This window comes from Neopsephotus bourkii, unplaced genomic scaffold (genome assembly GCF_033783945.1).
Source record: "Neopsephotus bourkii isolate Nb327-2 ecotype Australia unplaced genomic scaffold, CSIRO-AGI_Nbou_v1 NB_1535, whole genome shotgun sequence".
Lineage (NCBI taxonomy): Eukaryota > Metazoa > Chordata > Aves > Psittaciformes > Psittacidae > Neopsephotus > Neopsephotus bourkii.
In genome coordinates, this window is record NW_026902011.1 from 115,212 (window position 1) to 135,103 (window position 19,892).

General features: G+C 37.1%; 1 protein-coding gene across 7 annotated transcripts in view; it reads left to right on the forward strand.

Moving 5' to 3' along the window:
- The first annotated feature begins 951 nt into the window (after nt 1–951).
- Nucleotides 952–19,892, forward strand: part of VPS13A (vacuolar protein sorting 13 homolog A) — a 103,407-nt gene continuing 84,466 nt past the window's right edge. For all 7 annotated transcript variants that reach the window (XM_061370296.1, XM_061370298.1, XM_061370299.1 and 4 more), the window contains exons 1-14: nt 952–1,072; nt 9,416–9,459; nt 9,875–9,917; nt 10,878–10,973; nt 11,257–11,358; nt 11,965–12,074; nt 12,453–12,512; nt 13,609–13,668; nt 13,898–13,978; nt 14,435–14,492; nt 16,102–16,229; nt 16,443–16,549; nt 17,224–17,395; nt 17,689–17,751. In XM_061370296.1, the coding sequence (XP_061226280.1) occupies nt 973–1,072; nt 9,416–9,459; nt 9,875–9,917; nt 10,878–10,973; nt 11,257–11,358; nt 11,965–12,074; nt 12,453–12,512; nt 13,609–13,668; nt 13,898–13,978; nt 14,435–14,492; nt 16,102–16,229; nt 16,443–16,549; nt 17,224–17,395; nt 17,689–17,751 (1,224 nt within the window). In that variant the 5' untranslated portion in view covers nt 952–972. The remainder of the gene's footprint in view (nt 1,073–9,415; nt 9,460–9,874; nt 9,918–10,877; nt 10,974–11,256; nt 11,359–11,964; nt 12,075–12,452; nt 12,513–13,608; nt 13,669–13,897; nt 13,979–14,434; nt 14,493–16,101; nt 16,230–16,442; nt 16,550–17,223; nt 17,396–17,688; nt 17,752–19,892) is intronic.

The window sequence follows — 19,892 nt, forward strand, 5'->3', positions numbered from 1 at the left end:
GCCCAACTCTCTCAGCCTGTCTCCATAGCAGAGATATTCCAGCCCTCGGAGGATTTTTGTGGCCCTGCTCTGGACTTGCTCAAGCAGGTTCATGTCCCTCTTGTGTTGGGGATCCCAGAGCTGAACACAGTACTGCACATGGGTTTTCATGAGAGCAGAGCAGAGGGGCAGGATCACCTCCTTTGACCAGCAGGCCATGCTCCTTTTGATGCAGCCCAGGGTACGGTTGGTTTCACACTCAAGCCAGCTCATGTTGAGCTTCTCTTCAGCCAACACCCCCAAGTCCTTCTCCCCAGCACTGCTTTCATTAGTTCTCTGCCCAACCTGCTGCTGTGCCTGAGGCTGCCCCAGCCCAGTTGCAGGACCTTGTACTTGACCTTGTTGAACTTCATGAGGTTGGCATTGGCCACCTCTTGTGCTTCTCAAGGTCCTTCTGGATGGCATTCCTTTCTTCCAGTGTGTCGACTGCACCACACAGCTTGGTGTCGTCGACAGTAATTCAGTCAGCTGAGTGTTGCAGTAATTTCTACATTGGCTTAAGCCAGGGAAAAAAACATATTAAAAAAAATGGTAAAGGCCATAACATTTGAACCCCTTGGACCAGCTGATGACATCCTAAACATGGGCAGGAGCTGTCGGCCAGTGCGCAACCACCGCGGGGCGCTCGGGCCGACCGTAGGCACATCTAGAGGCTGATTTTCCCGCTCAACCTGCTCCCCTCTCTCTCCCCTAGCTCCACCTCGGCCCCGCCCCTCCGCTGGCGCAACGCACCCCTCCCTTCCCTGCCTGCAGCCGGCTTCAAGCTACCGCGCCTGCGCGACAGAGAGCGGCCCAAGGCGCATGCGGGGGAGGGCGGGGCGGGGCTGCCAGCGCCATCCCCTCGGGCTGGGGGAGGGGCAGTGGTCGGGTAGGAGGTGAGGTTGGGGGTGTAGCGCTGCTCTTGCAGCCGCCGATGCGGCAGCGGGTGACAGGATGGTGTTTGAGTCGCTGGTCGTGGACGTCCTGAACCGTTTCCTCGGCGACTACGTGGTGAATCTGGACAGCTCCCAGCTGAAGCTGGGCATCTGGGGAGGTAGGGGGCTGTCACGCCGCGGGGGAACGCGCCGCCTGGCCCTTCCTCGCTGGGGAGCAGCCTGCCCGCCCGCCGCCTTCGCCTTCGGCACCCTCGGTCAGGTGCCCGCCCGCTCCCGCAGGGAGGAGGCCGAGGTCGTGGTCCCTGAGCGTCGGGGCCGATCGGGCCGGAGCGGGCGATGCCGCCCCGCCACCGCGCTGGGCTGACTGCCCGCAGCTCCGCCGCCGCTCCACCTGCTCGGCAGCTTAAAAATAGTTGTGGGGGCGGGCGGCAGGGAAGTGTCCGCGGGGGGCGTGGAGGAGCCGGGTGCGGCAGCGGGGAGAGGCCGGGAGGCGCTGCAGCGGGCGGGGGAAGCGCTGAGGGTGTGTGAATGCCGGCTTGCGATCAATTCTTCCTCGTGGAGCTGCCCCAGCTGCCTTCGCCTGGCTGGGTCGTACCCTAGGGGGGAAGGTTGCGGGTGTCGGTCCGAGCGGCGCTCAAGGCAGTCGCGGAAAAGTTAGGGGAGGGCTGGGCAGGGAGTCTTACTCGGCCTTGCTGAGCGCCAAACCGGACCGACTTTTTTCCCTATCGGGAAATAAGAAACTGAAAACAAACGGGGTTTTGATAACATTTTAGTATCGGTGGTGTGCCGGTGGAAGCGAGCAGCCTCTCTGCGAACAGCAGTGACATTCCATTCTTGGTTCTGTCATCAGTAGGTCTAGAATATTTGTCATTTTTAGCGTTGAAGTATCAGGAATGGTGACTGTCTTAGGTGTTTGCAGAGGCTATGACCAGCCGTGCTAGGCGAGTAGAATAGTCTGTAGAATTGCAGTTAGTATGCCAGTTCTGAAGGAGGGGAAGTATTCTGTTCTGTGGAGGTCCCTTTAGTAACGTAAGCACAAGAAAACAGCAACAAAGATCTCTCCTTCCAGTATGTCTGGGCAAAGTAAGGCAGCTTAAGAAGAGTAAGACCCACGCAATTGACAGATGCGTATGCAGTGACCACTCCTGGATGGGTTTTGAATGTGCATTCTGGGTGTCTGCAGCATCAGCAAAGCAGAAGTGCACATTTACTTTTTTTTTAATTTTATTTAACATATGTGTACATACGTCTGTAGGCGTGAAGCATGTTCAAGGTACAATTCCAGTCTTAGGTACTCATGTTTATGAATCAGATTTTTTTTGCATCTTATACATTTTTGTTTCATGCATCTGTTTTCTGAAATGGTGTCCTTGTTTGGTTTTATCTCTGCTGTAATTTTCGTTCAGTTAGGGAATTTTTGGGATCTTTGTGAAGTTCAGTCTCTGTATGGAGTTGTAACACTGTGACAGCACATGTAACTGCTGGAGAAAAAGTAGTAGACCTTGATCTGTAACAGGAAAGCCCAGTGTAGCATTGATGTGTTATATACTGTGTGTGGTGTGTGTCTTATTTGAAAGTAGCGAGTTGCACTTTTGCTGTATGATGCAGTATCAAATGAATAATTTGTTCTTAAGTTATGATAGTTTCTTTCATTTCAAGAAAGGCAAGCAAGATAATGTAAAACAGAATCATAGAATGGTTAGGGTTGGAAAGGATCATCTAGTTGCAACCCCCTGCCATGGGCAGGGAATAGAATTATAGAATAAATAGTCCTCCCTCCCTCCATCTTTCTTGCTGTTGCTATTGTTCAGACCTGGTATCAGTATAAGAAGAGCAGCTTCACACTTGCAGCTTTGTCTAATAATAATCAAGATGGCACTAATGCTATAAAGCTGGCAGCACCACCCTAGGCTGACCTCTGTACCTCTCTGGAGAAAGGAACTTTAAGATATGGAACATTTAAATATTTTGGGTAATGTTTAGACATTGCAAAGAGGTAAAACCTTATTCTTCCAGTGCTGTAGATTGCTGGTGGTTACTCTTGGCAGGTTATGGTTCTACGAGGCAACTCTTAACAGGCTAGATGCACATTAGCTCTCTCACTTAAAATAAAAAAAAAAAAAATCCTAAATAGTTCTCACTAATTTTAACTGTAGAGTGTTAATATTGGGTTGTTAGTGTTTTTTATCTATGTGGAACTTAATTTTGCGCTCGTATTATTTCTTCAAGTAGTTTTGATATTTTAGAGGCTTTAGTATATTTTTTCTTTAAATTCCTTTTTCTACAGAATGGTGCCTTTGTACTAGAGAAAACATTAGTTTTTCTCTACTTAGTCTGTGCACTTGCTTTGCATGAAAATTGATATATGAAGCTACATCTTGCTCTGAGATGCCTAACTCTGTAGCATTGGTGAAGGATCACCTGTAGAGGTTTATTTTTATCTCATCTACTGCATGATGCTTTCACTTGCATTTGCAACTTAAACTGTATTTAATGTTTCATTTCAAACAATGTGTTTTGTTTCATTCCAAAGATCTTGGAGGACTAAAAAATTGCATGCCTCTATCTCAAAGGCAGTAACAGCAGTAATAGCAGTAGACTGCTGTATTTATATGGAGGCCCTCACTGATTAGTAGATCCCTAAGTTTAGTGCATCTAGATGCTACTGATAATTTTATTGTCTTCCTAATTACTGAAAATATGGAACTAAATTATTATTATCATTTTAATAAAATATTACTATTTTTTGTCTTTGTATTTTGTGTAAACTTAATACATTTTTGTGCTTGCCTGCACTCTCTCAACTCATTTCCATTAACAGCTCTGTGCTTTTATACAGTACTTGTCTTTGTGTCATAAACTTGCTAAATTTTACATAAATCCTGTAGTCTTGTCCTAAATCAATTAAATATTTTGATAGCAATTAAAAGGGAAGTTTTCTTTCTATAACAAATGGCCAGTGCTTTTTGGATGCTGTAGCACTGCGTATGTACTATAAATCTGTATCTTAAATTTTAAAAGTTTGTTGGTTTTGTTTTTGGTTTTTTTTTTTTCTGAATGATTAAATAACCAAGGGAGTTTTTTTAGATGCTGGAACAGATTATGTCTTTGTGGTATTTCATACCTAACATGTTTAAATCAAGAGTGGTAACCTGTTGGTAGATTCTGGTTATATGGATTAAAACTAACGTTATATAGTTTCGGCTTCTGCAAGTTTGGGAGCTTTAGTAGTGACTTTTTAATGAACAAGCTTTTTAGTTTTGCATAATAAGAGAATTCATCATGCCACATTAAATCTATCCAGATTCAATCTGTGTAGTAAAGTTGTGTGATGAAACTGCTCCAAACAGCATACATGAGCACTTATTTTTTTTGCCTCTTAAAAAAAACCCCAATCTCAGATTGAAGGATAAAAATGCAGACTGTCTCAATACTAAAGAAAGATGTGATGTCTGGAAAGAGAGTCATGGCTGAGAGATTTGCAAGAACTGAATAACTTGAAATTCAAAAGGCAATGCAAAAGGGAGGACATATGAGAGCCTATGCAAGTAAAAAAGGTACTTTGAATAGGTAAGGCCAATATTGGAAAGGCCAAGCCTCAGAAAACAATGGAACAGAAAACAAAAGCTTATTATTTTTTCCTTAGGAATTCTGTTAATATGAAGCAGAATAAAAAGCTACTGTGCTAGGCAGTCATCAAGGATAATTATTTAATGGCTGATGCTGGGAAAGATAGTGTTTTATACTTCTTCTTACTTTGATAGTTTCAATAAGCTGTGTTAACAAATGTCTAAGTACTTGGCTTAGGTAAACGGGTTAGAGAAGTATCCAGACAAGTTACATATTTTTGCATGCTCTAGACCTAATAAAGTTCTATTTCAATACCCAAAGAAATTATTAAAGTAATGGCAGTTATTTCTGAGAAGTGAAGTGATGCTGAGGTTTCCAAACAGAGTGAGAGATCATCTGTTTCACCATGTTGCTATTTTCTTTTGACTGGGCCTAAATAACTTTTTCATTCCGTGTCATGGTCAGACCATCTATACTGTCCTTTAAAATACCTAATTCTCAGTTGACTTGGCACACCTATTTATTAGGTAATGTCTCAAGCGTATCTTACTTAATACAACTTGTTATTTGAATAGCTGGTGTCTCTTACGGGGAAGCTATGTTAGTAGGATGATACAGGCAGATAATTGACACATTTGTGAGCACACAAGCACTCTATTATAATAAAGATGACTACTTTTGCATACCGTGTTCAGATATAGCAGAGCAAGTATATAGTAGTGGGTGCAATCCATCCCCTACATGCTAACAATTTGAATTTATTGAGGAATGAAGAATATCTAGTACTTTGTGCTGTCTTTCCTGACCTATTTTACAGTAGATGTCAATAGAGTGGGTATTTGGCAGGCACTGTCATCCTCAAAAACTTAGAGCCTGTCTCCAGAAGGTGTTCTTTTTAAAGAGGAAAAAATTAAGAGCACAAAGGAAGGGCAAAAGCAGCAATTTGTATGAAGTAACCAAAGGGGTTCAGAAGCTGATAATGCTGTTGCTAAAAAGAAGAATTTATGTTAAAATATGTGAATGGGTGTCCTGGTTCAGCTGGAGTAGTTATTCTTCTCCTTCTTAGTAGCTGATGCACTGCTGAGTTTTTGACTTAAGTCTGAGGACAGTGCTGATAACACCAATGTTTTTAGTTCTTGCTAAGTAATGTTTACTCTGATCAAGGACTTTCAGTCTCATGTTCTGACAATGAAGAGGAGCTTGAGAACCTGGGAGAAAGCAGGACACCTGACCCTAACTAGCCAAAGGATTATTCGATACCGCAGCATGTAACGCCTATTATATAAACTGGAGGGAGTTACCTGAAAGGCCCAGATCACTCACTGTGCAGGTCAGGCTGGCTATTGGTCGGCGGGTGGTGAGCAGCTGTATTGTGCATCACTTGTGTTTTTTGTTTCTTTCCTTTTCCCCTCTTAGTTTTGTATTCTCTCCCCTTGTTATTTCCTCTATCATTATTATTAGTAGTAATAGTTCGGTATTATACCTTAGTTACTGGACTGTTCTTATCTCAACCCATGGGATTTATATTCTTTCAGTTCTCCTTCCTATCCCTCTGGGAGCGAGGGGAAGGAATGGGGGGAGTGAGCGGCTACGTGATTCTGAGTTACCAGCTGGGCTTAAACCATGACAGAGGAAGTGTTTGGTACTGGTCAAATACCAGCTGAGGTATTTCCAGTTTCTGATGCCTGTCATCTTTCATCTCTCTCTCACCTGCTTTCTCTGCTCCCTCACTCTTTCTGCCCTGTTCTTATTTACAAGACAGCAGAGATGGGATTAATACATAGGTTAAATCTGCAGGTTTTTATATGGATTAATATTCTTCCCTCTCTTCAGCTCTTGTTGACATCTGTAGCAACTTCAGTTAAGCCTCTTTGGTCAAATTGTTTACTGAGTGTTATTTTATTTTATAGATATGTTCTTTTCAGCCAAGTCCTTGGTAGTAGATGTTAGCTCATGCAAGGAAATTCATGAAGTTATTTTGAGTACCGAAAATTGAAACTACAAACCTGTTTGTTCCATATTGACAAATGTTTGATTTTGTTCAATTATTTACAATGTCCAGAGATCACTAACACTAAGAATCTGCTTTATAATATAGCCTACATAATTCCTAGACTGTGCTATAGGTGTTTATAAACGTCCTGGTTTTTATTATTGTTTTGGCTGCATATTTAATCCTAGATATTTATACCACTCCATACAGTTTTCAAGGTTGCTTAGTTGGGCATTTTTAAATCCATCGAATGGGCTTTTATCTGGCTGCATTTATGTTGTCAAAATAAGGAAAGATGCAATTGCCCCCAAGGGGGAACGACATCCCTCTACCCAAAACCCCACAAAGCCGAACAACCATATCTTAATGCATTTTGAAATTCTTGCAATTAAAATCCATTGGCAGTGCTCCAAGACAGTAAAATTGTAGTAAAAAAAAGTAGCTGTGTTATGTCCTGTAACAGGCCTTTGTTCCCTGATTTTTTCCACTTCTATTTGCAAGGGTTGAATTTTGGCAATGAAAGAAGATACTGACATGGTCAGTTACTGCATTTCAAATAGTGAGTGTTAGAATTGGTCGCCAGTGAGGTATGTTAACTTTGCAAATAGTTCATGTTTACTTGCAGGAATGTTTAGTCGATCATTTTTGCATTCCATCTCAAGTATAGGAAAAGGAAGGGTTGGGTGCATATATAAAATACAGTGCTTCAGTAGGAGCCTTTGATATGTTTTGATAATCTATTCACTGTGGTTAGTCTCGCAATGGAGGTTTTTGTAAGTAAACTGATATTTTATTGAATGTGTTTCAGTAGTTTTGTATGAAAATTGAGATGATTGAAGTTTTCCTGGTTTCTACCTCTTCTAATGATTTTAGCTGAAACCTTTAAACTTACTAATTGTAAAACCATAAGTATAGGAAAAATGTTGAATAGTTGTTTGCCCAACTTCCCACTCCCAACATTCCATGTAGAATTGTCAAAGTTGCCTTGTTTGAAACACTATTGATACTATGTTTATTCTCTGCCATTAACAACGTGCTCAGCTAAAATGAGCTGTAGTTCTCTACAACAAAATGTTGTTTGTGAATGCTTGAGATAATAATCCTTACTCATTTTACAGTACCTTGTTTTCGGAAGCATTAGGGTTGCCAAATTATTGCAGCTTAAGTTACAGTGCCTCCGCTGTAATGTGACATGTGCCAAACCCTTGATAAATAAGGTGATGTTTGCTTAGCTGACAATGAAAGTGAAGGAACCAAACTCAGTTAAACTGCTTTGTGGGTCACTTTTAGAGTTTGCCTGTGAACTTTTTTTACTGTGGCTCAACTGATGTGCAAAAATTGCATGCCATGCATTGTAACTTGGTTATAAACCTGAACATTTGCTCTGCATACAATTAGAATTACTTGCCATGAATACAGTTATAATTAGTGATGTCATCTTAGAAAAGCAAATGGCTTCTCCCCCCCCCCCCCCCCCTTTTTTTTTTGGTGTCTCCCATATAATGAAACTTTCTCTAATGAGTGTTAAAATGGTCTGTGCAGGATCAGCTCTTTCAAGGTGTAAATTTAGAGTTTAACCTAATGGTATATGAAGCTTGTCATCTTGTTATTACCTACAAACTATGTAGGCTAGTTGTAGTTACTAGGGTAGTTACAGACTACTGCTGGAAATCCTTTGATTTTTTTTTTCTTCTGTTTCTCCCCCCCCCCAATGTTCTTGTACAGTATAGGTGTGTTGTAAGACTTAATAGCAGAATCACTAGCTCTCAAAAAATACCTTCTGCATATAGTATTTGTCTGAAGATTCTGCTATAAAGTGATAATAGATTGTTGAAATGAATAAATTAAATAATTAAAAACTCTGTAGTATTTTATGAGTACTACAAGATGGATAGATTACCTGATCAGCGATTCCACAGCAGTTCAACAACCTGAACCAACTGTTATAATAAATGTATATTTGAGATTAGGGTCTGGTTTCACAATATTGGTGATACTTTGAACATTAGTCTAATGCCATCAACACTGTACAATGGCAAGGATATTCCTTGCAGTTGGAGCTCCTGTCTGCCCCTGTGTTTGGCTGTTTCTAACTTGTGTCCCCCAAAGGAAAGCATTATTGGGTCAATCAAATCTTCTTTTGCAATCTCAAGCTGTATTCATTTCCAGGGCTGTAATCTGCTTGTGGTTTCCTGAATCTCATTTATGTCACTGCTAAACTGTATAAGGTGTCTGTTCCATGTTCATATGTTAACACTATACAACTAATTTGAAGGTAACCATTGCAGGTGTTCCATCCTTCTTGTAGAATTTGCAGAAGACATTGCTTTGGAGTGTGTGCATGTCATGAGGTTCCTGGTCCCTTCTAATGTTCGTTTTGTATGGCAAGTGTCTGATGCCAAGTATGTTGTAAAATCAAATCTTACAAATTCAAATTTTCTGTGTTTACAGGGTATGGAATTATTGTAACCTGTAGACATTTAAAAAATTAGATTTACTGAAATGCTTCCTGTGAATTTTTATAAGCCTATAAATACGTCTTGCAAATGTAAGATCTTTTGAGAGCTAAAAATTCACCCTAAATTTAATGTTGCTAGATTTCCACAAGCACAGGGAGCAGAAGCAAACTTTTAAATTAAAAATGTGTCCTAACAAAATGTGACAGTAGTTTCCAATGTTTGTACGAATCTTAGGTTTTTTTTCCTGTGGACATGCAAACTCCATAACAAAATAGCAGGTACTATTTTATAGCATGAATGAACAGTGTGTTCTTAGTAATCTTTCATGGATATTTGAGGTTCAGGTTGTGGGTATCTTTTACAGCAAATAGTTGAAGTACCACAGGTCAGGGACGAATGACTCAGGCTTTGGGATGTTTAGTGAGGACCACAACTACTTTGCTTATTATAGTTTTACTTATTGGCTTCTTATTTTTTAGGAGCCGTAGCACTTAAGAATCTCGAAATAAAAGAAAATGCACTGGTAAGTTAGTGAAAATAAAATTATTGCAAAAATGATTCTTGAACTTTTGGGCTTTGTGGTTTTTTTGGGTCATATTTAAGGTACACTGTATTTTAAATGTAAACTTATTGTTTTTTTTTTTCCTCTCCACTTGTCTGGATTACCTAATTAATTTGAGATTAAATTTAAAGGTGAAGGTGTATGCTGGCTTCATTTATAGCTTTATTTTTCTTCAAAACCAAACCCTGAATAGCTGAAAGAATGTATTGAGGTCCAAAGCAAACAGATGGCTTACTTGTGCCATTATATTGGTTTTTTTTCAGTGGTTGAAAGATAAACTTGTTAGCTTTAAGGTTATCATCTTTTTTTTTCTAATATGGGAACATTTCACAAGTTGCTGAAATGAGCTTTAATGTTCTAAAACACTTTTTTTCAGAGTCAGCTGGATGTGCCATTTAAAGTTATAGCGGGACATATTGGTAAGTTGCATTTCACCATACACTCATGCAGGAGTAAACATACTGCTTTTCCTTCCAAGTCACCCTAGGCATGCTGAGCAAGTAATTTACCATGTTTCCTTGATTTGAATGCTTTGTACACTCTGATGTTTGTTTCTTCTGAAGCAAAAATGTTTGAAGCAGCTCATTTTCTTAAGCTGAGGTTGCAAAGTTAAAATATACTGGGGTCCTGTCTAATCAGCTTAATATTAATAAGAACCCAAGACAGCAAAGATGAGCAACTGAGCAGGGCTAGTTCTCATCCCTTAGAAGGATTTTGCCTTCCACTTCCTTTTCTATCCTGCTTCCCTATTTTTGTTAATATGGGAAGTTCTCTCATTGCAAGTGGGTTGTTTTGTAAAAGTTAATGTTTTTTTAAATCAGACTAAGTCTAAAGCCATTATATTTCCTTTAATCTACCCTGGAAGTATGTGTTTTCTCTGACTGATTTCATAGTTCATTAAAATTAGTACTTTTGTGAAGAGTCAGAGACTCTGTAACCTCACACTCCCCATGTTTACAGAACATACACACTACTTGAAGAGTCTCTTCCACAGAAAAATAAAGAAAAATATGTATTGGGGAGTATTTAGCTGGCTGATCATATAGGAGTTGCCCATGCTTTGTTTATGAGGATGCTGCATTAGGTTTGCAAGGAGGGAGAGGTTGCTGTTACGAAGAAGAAATGTAATTCAAGGGGAAAAAAGAGAGCACCTGTATACTTAATAGTTCTGCTCATGCAAAAACTTGCCACATGTTCATTTTTGTCCTGTGTATACAAATAACCTAAAGGACATGTGCCTCAATTGCATTGTTTTTTTCTGGCCAGTAAAGAAATTGTTCAGAGATTTTGCGGTTAAATGTCAATTACCTTTTAAATATTTTTATTTTCCAGTCAACTGTTTAACTGTGTATCTCAACCTTTTTCTTTTGTGTTTGTAGGTCAACTTAACTTACAGATTCCATGGCAAAACCTTTATACTCAGCCTGTTGAGGCAGTTCTTGATGGAGTTTATTTGCTTATTGTGCCTACAGCCAGTAAGTTAATGTAGAGGAAAAAGCGAATATAGATTGATGTGATTTCAAAGGAATCTGGAATGGGTTGATTCTGCTTTCATGAACTTTTTGTCTGATAAATAGTCCTAGCAAATGCAGTTAGATAATGGGAATGGGGTGTCTTTCAGTAGTTTACATTTAGTCATCTAATTTTTTTGACCTTATGCAGCTATTAACAAACCATGAAAATTACTGCTTTTGAAACAGCAACTTCTAAAAATATGTTTATTTTTTTGTATCATACCTTTTTACATTGTCTATTTAGGTGTAAAATATGATGCTGAAAAAGAAGCCAGGCAGTTCTTGGAAGCAAGACAAAGGGAATTACAAAGAATAGAGGAAGCAAAGCAGAAAATAGCTAACCAAGGTAAGAGTGGGAAAAGGTAATGAAAATAATGCTATTTCTTTCTTTTAATTTGTCGCTCAAAGTGTTTTAGATTCCTGTTTTCCTCTTGATACTTAAAAATCTATTAGTCACAGATTTTTAGGTGTTGCTGCCATCAATACTACAGAGCAAGCATTCTGAAAATCAAAAGGTTCAAGCTTTGATGTGATCTGATGAGGCTTTTGAACTATTGCTTATGTCATATGTTGCCTGATGTTATTTTCCTCTGCTTTCGTAAGAAACAGTTTAACTTTGTTTCTAGTAGTAAAGAATTACACCTTTTTAAAGATTCTGTTTAATTTGTTTTTTCATACATGTAAAGTCTCATAATCTTGAATTTAACTTCTGATACTTTCAAGAAATATGTATTGGCCACCTTGAGTATCAGTGGGTACAAGTCATATTTTTGAAAAACCTGATTCTTCAGGTTGGAGATAATAAAAGCTGAAAACTGTCTAGTCTGACCATAATTTTCATGGATTATATGGATATTTAAATATCTGTCATACAAACTTATGTTTTTGTTTTCTCTAATGTATTTTTTAAAGTGCTTTAATGCAAACAAAATATTATTTTCCTTTAACTTAGATAAAGCAAAAGAAGAGAAACAAGACACTTTTGTGGAAAAACTAGTCACTCAGGTTATCAAAAATCTTCAGGTGAAAATTTCCAACATCCATATTCGCTATGAAGATGATGTAAGTATTTTGTATGTCTCAGCATAAGAGGTTGTGCACTCTAACATGAAATTAGGAACCCGTCTGATTTCATTTCTTCTAGTTGCTTTCCCTGTCAAGAGAATCCTAGTAAAGTTCTGGGAATTTCATAGTCTTAAAAAAAAACCTCAGAACACCTTATAAATGAAGACTGATTAAAAGCTTGCACAGAAGCATGAAGATATTTACAAGCATGTGTCAGGCAAAATAAGATATAATTGTCAGATCTGTGAGATATATATATATATATATATATATATATATATATATATATATATTTAATTGTTGTCTGTTTACTTCCAAATCTAAACTTAGAGCATAAGGTAATCCTTTTTTGGTATTTTCCCCCTGCTCTGCTAGATCACAAATAGGAATAACCCCTTGTCATTTGGGATTTCACTTCAGAACCTAAGTTTGCAGGTAATTTTATTTTTCATCTTAAAAATGTTGAAAGTTACATTTTTGTGTACTATTGTGGTGTCATAATATCTAATGAAAGTTTGCCTGTAATCATGAGCAATCCACAACAGTAACTACTTGGTTTATCAAGTCCAGCATTAATGTTGTGGTGGGGTGCCATTAAAGGTTGAGTGCTGGCATTAAAACAGACTTTTGGGTTAAATTATTATTTTTCTGCCTGCTGCACTTTATTTTTGCCGAATACCAGGTTTTGGGTTTTTCAGAGTCTATGAATATTTTACTGAAACTGCCTTGACCACTGTGAAAGAAAGTCATTAGTTGAGACTGGGGAAGGGAGAAAAAGGAGAAAGAGGGTGGCATCTTATTTCAAACTGGAGCTCAGTTCTTTGATCTGCAAGCTCCACTTTGAAGTACTAATAGTAGTCATCATAGACTATATACTTTTTTATATCTTTTTCTAGAAGACTGCCTTGTAGCAGCAATATACTTGTTCTGCCAAGTTGCTCAGATTCAGTAGTTTTTGCTATGTAACTGATGAAATGACTTAAGTAAATGTTACTTTCTTGAACTAAGTTGTCTTATGAGTGCTTGTTCCCAGCACATTAACAGGTATTTGCCAGCCCCTTCCTTTAAACAGTTTTGCATAGTGAATAGAAAAAAAATATTATTTCACTCTTGAAAAACTTTAATAGCATATAGTATTTCTTTTGGGCTCACTCTAAAATGCTAGAATTACAAAAATATTCTAGTCCATTGTTTATCTCTTTCCAAAGAACCTGCCAAAACATAGCATTAGTGTAAAGGAAAAGAATTGCACTACTGAAAACAGAACTTTAAAGAATCTTTTGGTTTTTATGTGTAATCTGGCAGTCATGGTGGTTACCTGTGTGTATTTTTTTGGGGGGGTAAGTAGCCTTAGCAAGTTTCCACTTAAAAGAATGTTTTAATCATCTTAAATCAGAAGGTGAGGTTCTATTATTTCCAGAGTGGTTTAATTATGATGATATTCCTCTCTTTTTCCTGCTTTGTTGTTGGTGATGATAATATGTTGATGTATTACAGGTACTGGAATAACTTTCTTTAAATTTCATTCCAGACCTCAGATCAGAATTGGAATCCATGTTTACATGATGAAACTGCCAAGTTGTTCTACAAGGTACAATATAAACTGTATGATAAAGAAATAATTGTTACTAAAATAAGCTAAATTAGAGTTCCTTCCATAGAAAGTAAGATCAAGAAAACATCTGTATGGGCTCTAAAACAAAAGATTGCGGAGTGTTCAGGGGATGTTCTGAATATTTAATTCATCAACACTTTATGAAATCCAAATTATGAATCTAAAATTTGTAGGTGTTAATACATATGTTCTGTTGTATTTTCAGCTTGTACGACTGGATAACCTTTTTGCTTACTGGAATGTGAAATCAGAGATGTTCTACCATGGTGGTAGTGATGAATCATTGGTAAGGAAAGCATGAGATAATGTATCTAGTATTGTAGTTCATATTGTGAAGTATAGAGCATGCTTTACCTTCATTTCTGCTTCCATTTATATTAATCAGTGTCCTCAAGAATTGTCTTGATACTAATAGCTTCTTTAGGAAAACCAGTAAATTTTAAGATTTTTACATGATGGAAGTACAACACCCATCTGAGGAAGTAAAAAAAAAAAACCAATAAAAATTGTCTGTTGCCAGTTACAAAAATTACACACAATATGTGGTAATCTCACTATTCAGTGATTTTTATCAGCTAAAAATAGAAGTCTCGTGCTGTTTAAAACATAGATGAGTATTTTGATTTAGACTGTCTATCAGAGGGATTATATGAAATCTGTATTAAAAGGCTAACATTTTATATTTTAAAATTTTATGATGAAATAAAAACACAACTTGTTTTTAACTCCATGGTGTATGTAGGTTAACTTAAAACATGGAGTTGCCAGCCACAATGTGATTCCAGAAGGTTATGATTTTGGTAAGTGGTACTTTATTTGTAATAATGCATGTATACCTTGCTTCTAATTCTTAGTGCCTCTCAGAGGTCGCTACTTTGGCTGTTAACTCAGGAATCTTAGTAAGGAGTGCAGTTTAGTTCTTTGGCAGGAACATCTGTCTCTGTGACAGTGAATACGGTACCCTATATGTAGCCTTAGAAAGGCTTTCATTAAAATATGAGTCTTGAATCATATATCATTCTAATGAAATATCATACATAAATCCTCCTTGTTCACGTTCATTGATAATTCATTATTTTAAGAAGTTTAGCAATAATATGTGCATCATGTATGTCTTTTGAATCAGATTGGTTTGAGTAATAGACTAATGTTTTTGAGGTGTCACCTGCCTTATGTGAAGTGTATCTTTTTTCATTAGAGGTGGAAACAGTAATTGTGAAACTTTGAAACATCAACATTTTTATTTTACTTTTTACAGTTGCTATATTTCACATTATATTGCTTCAAGTGTTGCTTACTTTAGTCCCAAAGTTGCATTGGGTCCAGTCAAACATGGTGATTATTTACTTTTCATTGTGTGGAAAATACATGGGTTTTATTTTTCATGTGAATCTGTGTTATTGTTAGTAACTGTTTACAAGACAGAATGGCCTTTGAAGTGCCTTGTTCTTTAGCAAGCAAGTCCTCAGTTCACTATAGCCATGGCTTAAAAGGGCACTGTTAGGTTTATCGGGTTTTATTGCTGCTTTTGCCTGAAAGGGAAGCCTTCTATGTCTCTTGCTTTGACAGAGACCTGCTTTGCCAGGGAACTATTTAGGAATTTCTTCTGATTTGTTATCTGTTTTTTTCCAGTTGTTAGTTTTGACTCTTTTTTTACAAGAAAATAAGTTTAAACAGCATCAGTTGTCTAAAGCTTTTGTAATTTGATCCAAATGCAAACATAATACTTACACATAGGAGGATGAAAAATAAAGATTAGTAAGCTAAATACAGGGAGAAAATGAATAGAAATGCTACCATATAAGATGTGCAGCTAAAAGTAAACTAAGCTTCAAGAAATACAGGGCTTAAAATGAAACAAAACGAATTGTTGTAAACATGGTTTCATCTTGCAAAAATGTCTGTTTCCATTTGTATGAACCTCTTGATGAATTTAGAATATTTGCTGTGTAGATGGTCTATCAGTATTTCTGTTGAAATCAAAGATATTTTATTTGGTAAAAATAGTATTTACACAACTTCATGTAATACATGTATTATTATTCTTAGATCAGTTGCTGAAACAGTGGAAATGCTCATCTAGACATGGCTTTGAATGCCTGATATTGCTGAATTGGGGAACAGATAAAAACTTTCTGCTCTCAATATTTTTTCATGTGATGTGATTTGTTTTATCTGGGATCCATATTAATTTTTTTCATGCTTGTTTGGGCTTGGATTTATTCCACAGATGTTGCCAGAATGAAACTGGTAATTGAGTGTAGATTGTATTACATTTAAAGATATGCTGATGAAGTCTAGGATTTTAAAATTAATAATCTGTCATAACTTTAGCTCTGATAAGCATTATGTATCATTTATAGCAGTCTTAAATAATATGTCTTAAATATGTCAACTTATGTTTTTTAGTATTCCGCCCAATTTCAGCTAGAGCCAAACTCCTTATGAATCCTCGATCTGATGTTGACTTTTCCTCACCAAAAATGGATTTAAATGTAAATTTACAGGATATAACTGTTGAATTCAACAAGCCACAGGTATAAACTATTTTTCTGAAGTTAGATGTAATGTGGTAAAAATGTTAGTTTGCAAGAATAAGAAAAGCAGTCTGAGATTTTTCTAATAAACAGAAAATCGATTTACTTAGTCTTGTTTTTCTTTGTAAATTATTTTATTTTTAAAGAAAAGCTTGCTTCACATTGTTCTCAGAAAGATAACAGTTTGATTTTTGTTGTTGTTGTTGTTTTTAGTACTTCAGTGTTATGGAGCTTCTTGAGTCTATTGATATGATGACTCGAAATCTGCCATATAGGAAGTACAGACCTGATGTTCCATTGCACAACAATGCCAAGACATGGTAGGCTGTCTCAGACTTTGTAAACAATTTGTTAGTTATTAATTTGAAATAATTGCCAAGTGATTGTTTCTTACCTGAGGAGATTAGAGCTCATTTCCTTCTGAAAGAAACTAAGTCTTCTCTTTTGGTTTTCTTTGTTATTCTGAAACTAGGAGTGTTTAAAAAAAAATGGTGAGGATCTCAAACCAAGGGCGAGAACATGATATTTGAAAGCCTTCATTTACTTCCTTAAAGATCATTATCAGAAACTGAAGTTGATTGGATTTTAATATCCTAACTCTGTTTTAATGAAGGACACTGTGTTATATGTTAGGTACTATTACAAGTATATAGCTGTTATCTGCAAATAGACAAACATTGTCAACATAGTTGGCAGAGATTTGATTCTTCTCAGAAAATTCCATACAAATATGCTTTGATTATTCACACACACATATTCGTGGCCATTTTTTGTAGAAGGTTGCTTTTTAATGTTATGAAATAGAAATCAGTCAACTTTGTAGAGAAAAATAAAATTCCTTGGGTTCCTCTGTTGATCAGAAGTGTGATTATTAGAAAAGGGATTTCACTTTTTACAGCTTGAAGTTGTATTTAGTGGGAGTCTGCATAGGTCTAGGTGTCTGTTAAATACACAAAAATAAATGCAAACTATCCTTCATTTGTCTTTGCTTTAGGTGGAAATACGTTATTTACGGCATCCTTGAAGTAAATGTTCAACCTAAGCTCCAGATGTGGTCATGGGAACATATTCGGCATCATAGGAAACAAGTGAAGAGCTATAAAGAGATGTATAAAACAAAGATAACATCAAAAAAACCTAATGAAGAAATCTTAAAATTATTGGAGGTTAGCCTTTTTTTTCCATTAAAGGCATAAATACCATTCTCCTTGCTGTTTGCCTAAACTTAAGTGTTTGCATGTTCATAAGTCAGTACTAAGTTAAACTTCCAGTGCCCAAACTTGCAACTTCATCAGTACCTTTTCCTGTGAGTAGTATTAATAAACGTACTAGATTTAAGTTTTCAGCTTGAGCAAATTAACATGCACTGAAAGTTGTTTACTGTCATTCCCCGTAAAACTGAGCCATGAAATGTAACCAAATGAAATTGGAAAAAAATAATCTCTCGCCTTCTTTCTAGGAATTTGAAAAGGCCTTGGATATTTTTAACATCACTCTAGCAAGGCAACAAGCAGAAGTTGAGGTAAAATTTCATCATTTAAGTGAATCTAAGAATAACTGCAACATGAGGTTGTGGAGATTTTAGGCAGATGCATTTGAGTTTTAGTGATAGAGTTGTGCATCATGAGGTCTTTGTGTTTCCCATTTGTTATTGGAAGGCATAGTAATTTTCAGCTTGTAATTAAGTAAAAAATAAATAGGTGCATATTTTGCTTCCTCAGAATAATTGACCTGGGATAAATTCCTTTCCATTTTTTGTGAGGAACATCTACTGTGGAAAATATGGTTGAAGTATGATAGCATAAGTCAAATTGGAAGCAATTATACTCAAAGCTTCAGGCTTCCCCCCCCCCCCAACTCCCCAACCCAGACTGTTAGTTTATTTCTTTCTTCCTGATGCCCTGTTATGTAGGCTGAACACCTCTATGTGTAGTATGTGGACCTTTTGTTACTGTTTGCAAATAATTCAGAATACAGCAAATGCAGAATACATTTAAGTAGATAATCACAATTAGGCAAGACAATGTGACCTGAATAGTTACAGTTGTTAGCCTTGTTTTCCTATGTTAGTATACTGCTTAATTTTCAGTGTAGTACTAGTCTGAGCATCATTCCAGGAGACTGAAGTAAAATCTGTATAGGCTTTCTGAAACCTGCAAAGTCACCTTTCTCCATTAATTATCAATGTGACTAAAACAGAATATGATATTTAGAATCTGAAATAGTGTACTGATAATTAAACTTCATTAATGTCAATGATTTCTTATGGCAGTGCTTGATTTCTTCCCCCCCCCCCCCTTCTCTTTGTGTGTGGAGTGTATTAAGTATGGCATGAAAGCTGCAGTGATAGATATGGTGGTTCTAGACCAAAACTAAACAGCAATATATGAATGTGATTTTTATTTCTAGTTGTCTGTACATACAACCACATTTGGATGCTTGTATGGTTTTAATTCAGACTTTTACAGAACCAGAAGAAAGGTTCATGTCTCTCCCTTTCAGATGCTTGGCTGACCTGGTGTGCTTTTCACCAAGAGTTTTTGGGATTCTCTTTCTTTTTGTTTGTTTTAGTTCTTAATTTTTGTACGTTTTTATGTTGTGACACATAGTTTCTTTGGTTTTATCTTCTTCCTCCTACTTTTTGCAAGGTAACAGAGATCCCAGAATATTTCCTGTCTAGTTTTATTCTTTTTTTCTCCAGTGTGACCATGCTGCATTCCCGACTGCTTTCCAGTCTGAGTTTTAAGACAGGTTTCTGTAGTGCTTATGATAGGTTGCAGGCAAATCGATTTTCATTTGTTTGGGCTTTTAAAAAAGCCTTGCATTTGAAAAGTGTTAGAAAAGCATCTTATAGGATCTGCTAGCTAACTCTGTATTTATTTCCAAGTATTGAAATCAGTCAGTGATTCGAAACTGTGTTCTACCTGCATCTATCTGTCAGAAGCCCTCTCTTACTGTGGTCAGGTCTCAAAGGACTTGTAAGAGGCAAATCTGCTACTAGGTTGGTATTCTGACAGGTAGCCTTGAGTCTGCTAGCAAATTAAAGGAGCACCCTTTAGACATGGGCTGAGTAAAGACAGATAAAGGATCCTACTGTTAAGCATTTTTAGTTTCTTAAAAGCATACCTTACAGTTGAATTTCTAAGGCTTTCTTTTCTCTAGACTTTGAAATTAAGATGCCCACAGCTCACACTTGCGAACACCATACCATGTGATTTTCTGGGAACTTTGTAGGAAGAGCATTATATTCCATTCCATATATATTCCATTCCATATTATATTCCTTATATATTCTATTCCATATTACATTAGGCCACTTTATAATCTTTATCACTAGTACCACACACCAGCTTCAGTGAGCCAAGCGTCAAGTCTGTATCAGATGGAGAAATTTTGTGCTTTCAATCTAGAGAAAACTTTAAAGATGATTCATCTTAATTGGAATACAGGGTGATGTTCTCCCTTTCTTTTAGTGAAAACAGTTTACCTTGCTGAATAATTCCACAGACTGTGACTGTATTCATTAATAAACTATTGTAAATGGAGGACAGGGAAAGTTCATCAGGATTTCTTAAGGCAATTTCTTTGGTTCCAGTACTACACAAATGTTTTCTTCATCCTTGCAGAAGTACAGTTGCCCTCCCTTCTCTTTGTAGCCTCTGT